General features: G+C 46.3%; 1 protein-coding gene across 2 annotated transcripts in view; it reads left to right on the top strand.

The window, feature by feature from the left end:
* SLC4A4 (solute carrier family 4 (sodium bicarbonate cotransporter), member 4) overlaps window positions 1-13,947 on the top strand; it is a 157,126-nt gene that overhangs the window by 112,295 nt on the left and 30,884 nt on the right. For both annotated transcript variants that reach the window (XM_009707459.1, XM_009707458.1), the window contains exons 8-12: window positions 1,652-1,739; window positions 3,056-3,210; window positions 3,674-3,787; window positions 5,225-5,399; window positions 10,209-10,342. In XM_009707459.1, coding sequence (XP_009705761.1) covers window positions 1,652-1,739; window positions 3,056-3,210; window positions 3,674-3,787; window positions 5,225-5,399; window positions 10,209-10,342 — 666 coding nt within the window. The remainder of the gene's footprint in view (window positions 1-1,651; window positions 1,740-3,055; window positions 3,211-3,673; window positions 3,788-5,224; window positions 5,400-10,208; window positions 10,343-13,947) is intronic.

The following is a 13,947-nucleotide window of genomic DNA, read 5'->3' on the forward strand; positions in this document are numbered from 1 at the left end:
TGGCACCTGTCTACAGCATGAAATCAACTTTAAAGTGAGAGTATCTCTAGAGGAGGTAATGGCTTTTACCATTTCAGCACTGGTAGCTTGGCCTTGCATATAAAACTTTGTTTAGGAACTGGGAGTGTCTGAGATAAGGCTTAGGTCTTTCCTGAATTAAGTATTATTGGAATGGTGGTATCTTTTTTTTTTTTAATTTTTTGTTCCAGGCCAGGAGGATCTAGGTACCTTTGAAGATCCAGCCATGTGCTTAAAACATTTTCTAATGAGTGTCAATTAAGAGATGGGAAAACCCAGCCATCTTTCACCAGCATTCCCGTTACTCTGACACAACTGCTAGACAATTTTACTGGCAGAAGCATCCATTTTCCATGTATAGCTTTTTCCATTAAGGAATCTCATTAGAACATGTTGTCACGTAAGCAAGTCCTGATTCATAGCATGTTAGCACTGACAAAAGCAAGGGCAGGAAAGATAAAGAGCAGTAATTTCCTATCTGCAAAGCTTTTGTATCATGGTGTTTTTTTCAAGCTCATTAGCAGTGACTTGGATATAGGTGCTGCCCAAAGAGCTGACATAAGAAATTAACTCCTGATACCTTGTAGATGTAGTCACCCTCGCTGATGGTGCCTGCCATAGGAATAGGTTTACACTTTAAGTTGCCTGCTTAAGAATTAAGCTGTGACTATGAAGCCATCAGATGGGCTGACACGTCCCTGGTATGTATTGTGTACTGGGAGCAGAAATTCAGGGCATACAAGTTGGGCTTAATTATTTATAGTGAAAGCCCTATTTTAGATTAATGCTTTCCCTTCACATGTGAGTAGCTACTCTGGGTGCTGAACCATAACAGAGATCTCAGCCCCAGCAGAGCATTAATAAGCACGCAGAGTGCTATCTGATAGCTCAGGGGAGCGATGTAGTTTACAGTGAGCAGTGCGGATAGTTGATAGCATCTTCCCTCTGTGCTCACTGCTGTGCTGGCCCGCTTGGTCCGTCTGGCACGCAGAGGGTGCAGCACTGCCCATGGAGCTGTGCGGGGTGAGCGGTCCTTGCATCTTCTTCTGGCCCCTCCTGACTGGTTAGCAGCAGTTACGTACCTGCCGTTGTCACGTAAATGGCACTGGAATAGCACTAGGGAAACATTTAACACCGGTATCTTGTACAAGGATTGAACAGCTGCCAAGGGCTGGTAACATATGCTCAAATACATCCCCACGGAGGTGGGTGGGCTTTCTGTGGTGCACAGGGCATGGATTCTCAACCGCTCTGCTCCGGAGCTGCATCCCTCATGCACAGTTCACTTCCAGGTACTGGGCATTGGAAGAAAGTCCTTCCTTCACCTCATCCTGAAGTCTAGGTTGCTGGATGGTAGCGATTTCTGCGTAGGGCTCTGATAGCATTTGGCCATTTTGGTCTCAAGGCTACTTTTAACGCTTTTGGGGAGAAAATCTCATTTGCTTGTCCAAGTAAGCCTGGTGGGCTGCAGGGTGTAACCTCTACTCCCAAGTTAGCTGGAGGCCACTGGCAGCCTCTGGATCTCTAACACAGACCACAACTTTTTAAAGCTGAATTTCATTCTAGATACTGTATAGGTAGTAAGCGATCCATTTTGCTGTCCTACATGGGAACAATCTGTTTGTTTTGTCAGATTTCTCTTCATTCTACTGGGACCGAAGGGCAAAGCGAAGTCCTATCATGAGATCGGCCGAGCCATCGCCACTCTGATGTCGGATGAGGTAGGTGTCTTGACATCTGTGCAAAATGAGTTCTCCCAGGTTTCACTTCATTAGCTAATAATGATGTCCTTTCCTCCAGCGTGGTCGATGGGAAGAGACATACCCATAAAAGCTGAAATATCCAAATGTCACCTCCTCATTCTGTCTGTTTACATGTAATTATTTCATCTGGCTTCATGTTTTTATAAAAGCATGACTACAGGAAGTTTTTGTCTATTGTGTGTATTTTCCTGCTTTCAAATATCTGTGAATTAATCTTTTAATTAATCTTGTCACAGTGTGCACCTTGTGTCATATTCCACGATCGCAGTAACCCGCAGCTGTGCTCCCGGTAATTACTGCAGAAGTGGTTACACCCAGGCCATACTGTTGTGTGTTGCACTGTATCCCAGAGCACTGCTTCACTCAGGCACTGCTTATATATTACCCATGAGTAGTTAGCAACTACTCACTAATCATACACCTCAGTGAGATGACTGGGCTTTCGATATTCATTTGCGGCTTCTTTCTTCCAGCGTCCCTTGGGCTCTGCGCGTCTGGGGCTGATTTACATTATGTTTGTTTCTTGCTTTCTCCTTACGTTGTTGTGCTCTCGTACGGTTCCCTTAATTACCACTCTCCCGCTCTCTGCTCTTCTGTTTTCTGTCATTCCACTGCTTGGAGCAATGGTCTAATTTCCATAGCCCCGAGGTCCTCCTTTCTACCACTGACTGTTCTTATTAAGTCTGTCACATGCCCTGATCCACTTTCACTCCAAGAAGTCCAAAAGATTTCTCTAAAATTCAGCTTTAGTGCTCTTTTTCCTCTTCTCTCATTCACTCTTCCTCAGTAATACTAGGCCTTTCAGTAAAACTAGTTTGTGCTTCTTGTTATTATTTTTGAGTAAATAGTCATCGTTTCTATGTCACAGGGTTGAAAACTGTACTTTTTGATAGACTGAAGTTGGTAGTAAAAGAGGATCGATACTTTCTTGTGGCTTTGCAAAAGTGTCTTCTCAAAGTATAATTGAAAGTCCTTATTTATAGGAAACTGGATAATTGTGTCAGTAACATCTTTTAAAAGGTTAGAAATGTGTATTTTGCTAAAAATTAGAAATATGCCTGCAAGAAAAGAATCTCTATCATTAAACGACCAACCAAAGAAAAGGGCTTTCCTGAGGTTCACACACCCTTGTGCCAAGTGTCCTGATACTTTTTGAGAGGTTTCCAAGGATTAACAAGTTGTTTTTTGTAGAATAAAACTCAGTAGCTGCCTCTGGAGTCTGGGCTACAGAAAATGCAAACCTTTTCTACGTGGAGTCTCTCTTTTCCTTGCAGGTATTCCACGACATTGCCTATAAAGCCAAGGACCGGCAGGACCTGATCGCTGGCATCGATGAGTTTCTGGACGAAGTCATTGTGCTCCCCCCTGGGGAATGGGATCCAGCCATTAGGATAGAGCCCCCCAAATCTCTTCCTTCTTCAGACAAAAGGTAGTAGCAGGAGAGAGGCAGGTTTCACTCTGTGATGAAGGGCAGTGTCCATCAGTTCTGAAAAGGTGATGGGAAGAGCTGGTGCTTTGGGTACACTGGGTTTATTGAGCAACTGCAGAGTGACCTGCATCTGTCTGTATTTAGAAAGTACTGTAGATATTTTCAGGTCTTTCTTAATAGCTGGAGGGAGGATGTTCTTGCAGTTCTGTACCCTTTAAGGTGATGTTGTAGGCATATAATAACATACATAGTGGTTATCCAGACTCTTTGGGATTCTGTTTGGTGTTTCTAACATGCTGCATTCCATTCTGGTGGCCAGCAGGTCAGCCTTCTTTCTCCTTTGTACAACACGGCTTCAGGAAAGGCTGCGTAACACTTATATGGAGGAACTGTGTGTGGATTGTGTTTTGTGGAGCTGTCAGGGGATGCAGTGAGCCTCAGTTTGGCTTGCCTTCTTGCCTAGGAAAAATATGTACTCCGGTGGAGAAAATCTACAGATGAACGGAGACACGCCTCATGATGGAGGACACGGCGGCGGAGGCCACGGGGACTGCGAAGAGCTGCAACGAACCGGCAGGTCAGTAAGGCACTGCATGGCGGGATTCACCCGAAGTGGTCCAAGCAAGGTGGCAGCATTTCCCTTGCAGAACTGTTTCGCCCCTTCTGCTTTCCATTCCAACATACTGTTTGTATAGGTTGAGCTGTGACCCCAAAACCTGTCCCAGGGTTTTTAGGGCCCAGCTTGAGACTGACGGATTCTAAACATCCAGCCTCAGCAAATTACAAACAGTCTTAAATGAGGCACTTGAAAATGAGAGAAGGCCCAGGTAGGTGCTGGCTATGGAAAGTCTGTGAAGTTAGACAAACTGTGAGGGATGTAAACACGGCAGGTACAGCTACAGTTTCCATTCAGAGTGCTGGAAGTGCTTTAGCCATAAGCAGAGACGTTCCCTTTTCCAGATGTTCCAGTTGTGGTTGAATTGCACAGATGAAAGCTTTTATGGGACAGAAGTGCAGAAGGTAACACAGCCCAAGACCTTACCCTCTGCTTTATTACTCTGCTTGTATGCCACATAAAAACGCACTAGAGTGGGAATGCAGTTCAGGTGGCCATAAAACAGTGTGCTCAGCATTTCAGGGTCAATACACAGGTTTCTGTGGTGACACTGTGCCCTCCCTCCCACTCTACTTTTTTTTTTTTAAGTTCTAGTAGAATATCTAAATTGTAGGAGAAAAGTCTGAAAGTCTGAAATTACACATTGATGTGTACAAGGCAGTCGATACATCCTGATTCTGGGTCAGGAAGCAATGTGTACCTGTCTGCCATATACCTCTCGGCGTACGAAGCGTCTGAACAGTCCTAGCCTTGGTGGTGAACTGTGTACAAGGAAGCAAGAGGCAAAACAGAAACATTTTTTCGTGCTGGCAGTGCCAGAGCCACGTGGAGTTTATAAGAGTTAAATACTGTCCTGTCTGTGACTGTACAAAAAGAATATGTCTGCAAGTGGAGACATATCTTGTTCTCCAAGATGATTTCACTCACTAGTTTTTTTAGTTCTAGTTCTTTTTCTAGTTAACAGTTTGAAGTATTTTTCCATTTAGCAGATTGTTTGGCTCACCCAACTATTGTGTCTGCCACGTGGAGAAATTTAGGCAGGGATTTAGACTAGAATTAATATATTTTATTACATCAACCAATATAGTTGGGAAAAAAACCAACAGACAGGCTTCCTGAACTGCAAACTTCAGTGGTGTGTGTCAGCAGAAGTAGGGCTTGTGTTCCTGAAATTTGTCTCTTTGCTGCTGCATCACATGTTCAAGATACTATCTTTCTTTACAACATTATCTCAGTGATATTCCTGGACCATCACAGCTGCAATAAGATTATTATGTAATGTGATGATCTCACTCCTTTCAGATAATACTTCATTTCTGGGAATGTTTCTGATTACTTATCTTGGTGACTTTTGCTGTAAAACATGTTGCACGAGTCTTCTCTTGCTTGTCTTTTCAGATTCTGTGGTGGCTTAATCAAAGACATAAAGAGGAAAGCACCGTTCTTCGCCAGCGACTTCTATGATGCTTTAAATATCCAAGCCCTTTCAGCCATTCTTTTCATCTACCTGGCCACAGTGACCAACGCAATCACTTTTGGAGGATTGCTTGGTGACGCTACGGAAAACATGCAGGTTAGCAAGAGCTTTCAGAAGCACCAAATCTGTCATTTGCCTTCCGCCGTCTACAGTCCGGGGCGGGGGGGTTGGCCACCAACAAAGCCTGAATGCTGGGTACAATTAATAGAGGAATCCTGGGTTTCCACTGAAACTTGGCTTGCTTTCTCTGCCGTTGGATGGCTGTCCTTTGAAAAATTGTACAAGCAGTTACCTTAAATGGTCTTTGAAAGATGGCCAGGCAGCAGAGGAGGTCCTCGCTCCTTCTATACAGAGAAGTTCCTCTGATCTGCTCTCTCTGTATTTGTGTCTTGGTTGTACCATTTCAGTCCAATTCCGTTTACTAAGTCTGATTCAGACTTTCCATGTCATCAGAGCAGAGCACTGTGTCCTCTGCGTGACTCTTACAGTCCCTGGGCTTCTGCCTCTCTGGTGAAAAGAAAATCCTAAGATTCATAGGAAAGCGAGTAGATCAGGAGGTGTGACACAGGAGAAAAATGCGAGTTCTTTAGAAAGATGCGTTTTGTAATAGTGGAAGATCAGATCCTGAGAACCATATTGCATATCCGGAGACAGGTTGGATAGTGGTGAAGGCAAAAGTAGGGGCTTCAAAGGATGGCTCATGTTTAGATGAAGTTGAAAGGAAAGGGATCCTATGTTAACACTGCTGGAGGGCCTGCGTGTTTAACTGGAGCAGAAACACTCTAGCAGTATGGTTTCGTGTTCCTTTGGCTTTTTGAAGAGGAAGAAAACATAGGAGGTTGTATTTAGATAGATTCAGTGCAGCCACGTTGAATCTCCTAATAATTAAGCTCATAGTGACAATGACTGAATTATTAACTTACACAAGTTTAATTAAACCAAACACAGAAAAGAGGGGCACCTATCTGGAGCTCTTCCCTATGATAAATTACAGATTAGAGTAAGATTCAGTGGCTGACAGTGCGCCAAACTTCCCTCTCCCCTGTACAAACACAGTTTACCTCTTCCAAAACTCAGCTCTGCAGCAGTCATGCAAATAAATGCATGATATGCAATGTTAAAAAGCAATAATGGCACATGGAAGTAGAGAATGGAAAGGCCTCCAGGATCCAGCAGCGAGCATCGCTCTCCTACCACTGAGCAGCAGAGCAAAGTCTGTCTGCTCTGCATCTGTACGAGGTACAGCCTTTAAAGTAGGAGGAGGAAGGGGAAATGTTACCCGATTCTAAATTTAGTGCGTGTAATCACTTTATTGTGTCCCAGGGTCTTTTCTGTTACCTTTGTATCCCACCAAGTAGCAAAATATTTTTCTGCCACTGAAACAGACAGTACAGTTTCCTAATGCTCACCGAAAAAAAAAAAATTTTTTAAAAAGAAGCACCTTGTGTTTCAGGAAGTTGGAAAATACGTCATTCATCTGATGAACGGTAAAACTGCGGCCTCATTAAGCTGTGACAGTCCCCTTGCTTGCACTCGCGCCTGTTGTTGGGACCTTCCACCTGCCTGGGACTGATGCATGAATGTGTTTCGTTTAATACCTCTCACACTGGGGTGAGGCTATTCTTCCAAGAGCCTCACAAACCTTCTCGATGGGATTATACCTGAGTGTGCAGCTTTCCTCTGATTTTAAACAGTATTCATTTGTTGAATGTGACAGTCATTTTGCCAAAGTGTGGCTGAGACTGCGGGCTGCATAGGAGGGGAAACACAGCAGGGGGGAAAGACAGAAGGAAGAGAAAACACAGGTTGCCTTCAGTCCATAGTTTTCTCAGCAGTAGATAAAACCGAGTCTGAGTTTTCCTATTGCACAGAGGAAAAAAAAGTCCCAGAAAGTGAAAAGCTGCAGGAACAGTCTGGTTTGAGCTCAGTGATTTATTCTCCATGTTGAAAAGGGAAACCTTGACGCTCTGCAGTTAAGAATACCGCTTTGGTAACGGGGAAGCTCTGCAGCAAATATAAACACAGCGTGGCCGTTAATGACGAAAACTCCAGGAGCAGCAGAAGGAACGACACACAAGTCCTGCCGAGAGCTTTCTCCCTTGCTTCTCAGGGGTCTGTGCTCAGGGAGGAGGGAGCTGGGGGTGCAGCAGTGACAGCAAGGAGGGAGGGTCTGTGGGTGTGTGCCCCCGGCTGCCCCCCGTAACCAGTTTGCCGTTAAACTTCAATCCACAGAAGTGGAGCAAAGTGCAGGAAAATCATCACTGAGTTGCTAGAAAAAAAAAATAATCCCTCCAGTCAGTTCATAGCATAGCCAAGGCTCCGTGCAGGAAAACGTTGTCTATTGTTTTCTCATTGGTGCACTTCAACATTTGCTTGCTTCTCATGTACAACGACCAGTTGAATTTACTGGTTTCTAGTTACGTACTGATGTAAAATTGAAGTACAAGCAGTTTTTCTGAACAGTTCACTGGTGGATCAGAGGTTTAGAGAGTTTGGGCACAACTGGCTTTTCTTTTGCCATCTCCCTTCAACAAACCTTTATTCACCATCCTTGTTTGAAAAGGCATTGGGTCTGTTGCGTGGTGTGGGAGCCTGGAAAGGGTTTTGGCTGCAGGTTTTCAACAGAAGAGCGAAATTGTGCGGTCTGCATGTTCAAATACCCCTGTGTCATCAGAGCTGGACTGAAGCGTCCCGAGGTGCCCAGTTCAAGTTGTTCCTCCAGGGAGCTGCTCAGTGGGATCAGAGTCCAGGCTCATGTCAAGTGTTCCTCAAACCAAAGGTCACGCCAGCTTCTACAGCTGAGGAGCAGCACCGAAAAGTTTTCCCCCAGACATTTTGTCCTCATAGAAAACAGTATTTTTGGGGCTATCGCATCACAGTTCATGCTTCTTGTTTCTTGTAAACAATTATGTGACGGCCACTGGGTCAGGCACTAAAAATTGCCCATCCTGCGCTGCCTGCACCGGAGAGCCTGACACAGCCAACATTTCTTTAAAAGCTCGCTTCAGAGTTTTTTATGTTTCTGCAAAAAGACCCTTTTCTTAGCTACAGACACGTGGAAGAATGCAGAGAAAAGAGATTCCAGATGCGCTGGCCGCGAGGGCCCTCTCTGTGAGTAATGCGGGAGGAGCGAAGGGGATCAGCTGTGTGAAGGCCGTTCCTTGCCCCGAGAGCAACTGCCTCATCCCCACAAGTGCCCGAAGGCAGATAGCAGAGACTCGTCCATGCCCCCCGTACAAACCCCTGCCACCCTTGTATGAAGGCTGCGGGGCGTCACAGCAAGCGGATCTCCCTTGCGCTGATGCCGGCAGGGGCTGGGGCTGTCACTGGTGGGCATCACCGATAGCACTTGGAAATGGAAAGGACCAAGGATGTCAGCCCCTGCCAAGGCAAGGTTGTTTCTGCTCACTCTACAGCAGCTTCTCTAGACTGGCAAGGGACTGACTGTGTGTCAGAACAGGCGGCTGTTAAACCTCCCCTACCTTTTGCTTCTCTGCGCAGCTGTTGTGCTGCTGCTTTAATTACCCAGCAATGACGGTGCTTCACCACCTGTGTTTTGAGATCGCGTTTGTGGCCAGAAAGATAGTTTGTGATTGCTTGAGAGAAAGTTCTGCTAGTAATTTAGTAGATTTTAAAAAATATTCTGCTCTACATAGTAACATACTGGCTTGACGTATGACAGTATGAATATACTTTCCTCAGTGTAAATAGTAACTTGGGTCTTTCCAAGAAAGAGAGCCACAAAACTTAAATTCTTCGCATTACCACTGGCAAGTCAGAAAAACTGCAACCCCAACCCCGCAGTTTGTCCTGGGTGGGAAGAAGGATCTGCACGTGCCGTTAACGGCTGGTTGCTCAGGACGTGCAGCGTTAGTGAGGCTGCTGATTCAGACACAGCTACAGCGAAGCACGTAAGCCTATGCTTAAATCTGCCCCTGGTTGCTGGGTAAGTACTCCTGGAGAGGGTGATGCTGACGGCTGCACATCTTATTCAGTAAAAGATGATGCTCTTGTTGTTCCTTTAAAACTCAGTCACGTGTAACCAGATTAGTTTCTGTAAGAGCAAACGAGGTAAAGTCTAGCAAATTCTGCCATTGTTATAGAAGGATGCACGCCTAGTCAATAATCACGTTTTACTGCCATTTATATTTCATCCACATTTTGCATTTTAAAAGTAGATACCGTCCAGCTATAGTTGGACATGAAAATCCAAGAATGCATCAAGCATGCTCATTTATCATTCTGCAGTGAAGCTGTTTTACCACACGTGCCAAAGGTAGTGGTAGAGCCTGTTAAATATGGAATTTATTACTTGCTGGTGACATCTGATGAACTTGGGTCTCGACACGTGACTGCTGGATGAAGAAGCCTTGTTTGGTTTGTGTCTCACTAAAACAGTTACTTGAAAGAAAGGCATCTTGTTTATCTAGACAGAGTGTCTGCTCAATTGGGGAAAGCAAAAACCCCCACTCTCCGTTGTCTTGGGGGTTGTCAGCACTGTCCACTGGCCATGCTCTGCCGTATCTGAAGAGCCCTGCAAACATGTGTCTTTACTGGCAAAGATGTGGGGGATGTTCAGGGAGTTCTCAAATCCTTTAAAGGGTCTTTGAAAACTCTCGTCTCCCCTTGTCAAATGTAAAATACACTGTAGTGTTGTTAAACTCTGGGCCTCAGAAATAACAAGGAGGGTTGCTGGTTATCCTGAATAACTATAATAAACTGTGTGGGATGAACACATCTGTGTGTGCAGCTGCAGGAGAAGGCAGAAGATGATCTTCCCTTCATCTTGGACATACCAGCATACAGCACACAACTGGTCATCGATGTAACTACTCGTTTTCTTGCAACAGTGGTAACAGAAAGGGTTATTCAGTAGAACTCACTTCTCTTCTGTGTCTGCCGCAGGGCGTGTTGGAGAGCTTTCTGGGCACAGCAGTCACCGGTGCGATATTTTGCCTTTTTGCTGGTCAGCCACTCACAATTTTGAGCAGCACAGGACCTGTCCTTGTCTTTGAACGGCTTCTCTTTAATTTCAGCAGGTAAGTATGAGGGTGGAGGAGGGAGGAGGGGAGGAATGCCTCAGACTAATGAAATACTAGCTAGGGAATGAGATGGCTAGCGGTGGGGAAGGAGGGGATTTAGTGCATGAAACGAAACATCCCTTTGTTCCTTGTTGAGGTTGCAGTGCAGTCTCGTCAGGGATTTTCACAGGCACGCATGTCCCGCAGCGCTGCCCAGTGTGTGGGTGCGGATCTCCTTGGGGCCTCTTGGAAATTCTTTGCTGAGTCCGCCCCAGCTGAGAAGTTTGCAGCAGTGACAGTCGGGATGCTGTTCCTCCCCAGCCGCTCCACGTGTTTCCCGGGCTGCTGTGTGCTTCCTGTAGGAGCAAAGAAAGGAATCCAACTGTCAGTCATTTCACGAACAAAATCCTGCAAGTCTCAAGCTTACCAAAAACTTGTCCTTAAATCAGAACTCATTTGAAATAATCGCAATTACTTATATAAAAGCAAAAGTACCTATGATAGAAACAGTTATCAATCTCTGTCCCCACAATTCCTCAGTGGAGCTTTGCTGCGTTAAATGCCCTTGGGCTTTTTTCCTTTTAACTGGTATAAAGAGGTTCTGCTCCCTCCCCACAGTGTTAACATTGATGCAGCGATGACAGCTGCCATTCAGAGCTAAAGGGAGCCCGTTTTGTTCCGTGTTCTCACTTTCTATTCCCACATCTGCAAAGCTGGCAAAATGTAATGAGAATCCCTAAAGGAATCAGTATGTTCGTTGGTGATTTTACATGTATATTCAATGATGATTTTGCACATAGGACTACTGATACTTTGGACGGTGTTTTGCAAGGAGGTCATTTTAAGTTATACAGAAAAAGCCCCAAATCAGTTGTAGCCCTCCCCTTCCCCCATCAGGGAGTATTCCCAGCCCTGCAAGTTGTGAAAGACGTGTTTCAGTACACAAAACCCAGAGCTTTCGGAGTTAAGGCATTACTAGGCTTTCTTTCAAAAGCAGTCGCCTGTGATGTGGAACAGCTCTTTGGCCGTTGGTGGTTATTTTTAGAAAAGGTCTATTGAATTATTAAGCTGAACATGACTGCAAGTTGCAATAAGGCGGGAGACATGGTATATATTTGGTTGTTTAATTGTATCTCCTTCCTCATTATGTTTAATCTCTATGGGTGGTTACTCAGAAATGATTGAGAGCATATAATCTTGTCTTTCCTGTAATACCCTACATGTTGGAGAAATCTTTTGAGGTACAGAGCTGCTGCTAAGACAGCCGGTATATTTACATGTGATCCCACATACACACTGAACTCTTTTAGACTGAGATGATTTCATTTGGTTACTTAACTCGTTTGATAATACTTGCAGCAGTGTGAGCCGTGTCTGTGAAAATAGTGCAGAGCAGGATGAAACGGGCAGGGTCTGATTCTCCTGCTGCGTTGCTGAAGTCGGTGTTATTTTATCATTGGTACTGTTGAGTTTGAAGCCTGAAAGGCCTTGCAGCGCACTCTAACTGCTGTTAGAGAGAGCTGTATTCATGCCGAGCCGGGGAGAAGTTCATCTTGGAGCGGAGGATGCCACGGAGAGAGGACCTGCACCTTCAAGTGGAAGGCAGTGCCCTCCTGCCTGGCCCTGGGACTGCCGCTCTCCGGGGCATGATCCGCTCAGTCCTGCCAAAGAGGGCCAGAGGAGATGGACTCTGAGCCTGTCTCTTCCCTCCGCTGGAGCGTGGGCAGGCAGGGATGGAGGCGATTAAAAACGGACAGAAAATGATCCCAGGGAGGGAAACTGGGAGCTGCCGACTGGTGAGAGCTCCACAGCAGAGCAAGAGGGGGGCCACCTTTCTTTTCTTTCTTTGTCTAGAATAAATGAATAAAATCAGTAATAGACATGCTGTAGCTGTTTGCATCTGGCAGGCAGGTCAAAGCCCAGGTGCAGCACACGGAATGACAAAAGCAAGATGGAAAAACACTTTGTACGGTTTTGGGAGGGAGAAGGTGGCTATTTTTAACCCGAGGAGGAGGTGGTGGTTATAAAAGCTATTGTCCTAACAACCTGCTGGAGCAGAATGGCAGGATTTTTTGAGGGAGTCTTTCTCACAAGGAAATTGGAATCAAGTACTGTGATTTTTCAGTAATGCATTTGTGGTTGTTCATATTCACAACACCCTGTTCCCTGCTGGGAGCAAAATTAGAAAGACTTCCCATCTACCAGTTCATTTAAAGTTTAACTCTGTGTGTGTGTACGGAGAGATATCTAAAAAAGCCTGGTGTACCCAACCCTGCATCTAGCTTTGGACGCCTGTAGGAGCAGCGTTTGCCGCGTTGCCGGCAGAGTGGGTCGATGCCAGCGGACACCCCAGATCAACTTGCATCCGGGCTGGTGAGCTCCACTCCTGTGCAGTCTCCCCGATGCCCGTTGTGAAACGAGTCTGGGTTTCCGAGCTGGAGGCACGAGAAGCGAGGCACTGGGCTCCCCAGGAAAGCAGGACCCCAGCCCTTCTGCCTTCCAGCTGCAGAAGTGGGCTGTTGGGAAAGTTTCCCCTCCAGAGACCTTGGAAAGAAAATTAATCACGACAAAAGTACTTAGCCTGATGTATTGTGTACATGAAATGTCCTGTGCTTTTTCATTTGCTCTGTGAGCTTCAGAAGTGCTGCAGGACTTTAAGGGGTAAAAAAAACCCCACAGTTTAAAACCTTTTGAAGTTCTTTAGTGGTGTGCGATCAGGATGCCATCTGGGCTTCTGCCAGTCGTCTTCACACTCGGTCAGGTGGATGGCAGCTCCTGCTCTCCCAGGCACTGACTCTGGATATTTCAGAGAGCTGTCACTGGGGGGTTTTATGATTTCTTTTTTCCCTTCTCTTTTTCTGAATCATCACTTTTTTTCTTCCTTGCTCCCTACCCCTCTTGCAGGTTGAGCGCTCAGTGTGAGAAGGCTGCAGCCCTCCCCGAGATGTTAACAGTAAGGAGAAAGCCTTGCAGAGGCTTGGTTTGAGTGCAGGGGCCCGACCCAACATCCAACCCAGGAGCCTTCCAGGAATGCGTGCCGCTGCCCGGCAGCAGGCCTTTCACTGGCACCCTGCCTGGTCTGCAGCCTTTTCCCCCCTGCCTTTGACAACCACAGGGTTGTAGTTCCCCCTGTTGAGGTGCTCTTTTGTCCTCTACTCGGCAGTTTTACACCATGCACTAGAAAACTGCCCCTGAGGCCCGCTCTTGGCCAGGGTTTCTGCTGGGGGGGGGGGTGTAGGTGCTTGGGGTGCACCGTCCAAAATCGCTGCAGAGTTTGCAGCCTGTGGGTGAGTGCTGCCAAAGGGTAGAGGTGTGTAACAGCACACCGTGTCTACCTGGAAGTAGTGTGTAAAAACAGGCATGTGGGAGATGCAAGGGTATTTTTCACTACTACTATGGAAGGTTTGAGGGAGTCCGTCTGCAGCGGGGACTGGAGTAAATGCTGGGACCAGGCTGTAGCCAGCTCGGAGGACGTCCCGTTTTGCCAGGTTGCAAGCACCCTACCAAGCGTTTTGCCGCCCTGGTAGCAGGAGCTAAGCCCTCTCCGCGGCATGCGCGGTTCGGTGGCGGAGCCGGTGCTGACCCACGCCTGTCCTCTGGCCGCAAACAGGCCTGGGGGGGTT

Source organism: Cariama cristata, unplaced genomic scaffold (assembly GCF_000690535.1).
Source record: "Cariama cristata isolate BGI_N322 unplaced genomic scaffold, ASM69053v1 scaffold9069, whole genome shotgun sequence".
NCBI classification, from domain to species: Eukaryota; Metazoa; Chordata; class Aves; order Cariamiformes; family Cariamidae; genus Cariama; species Cariama cristata.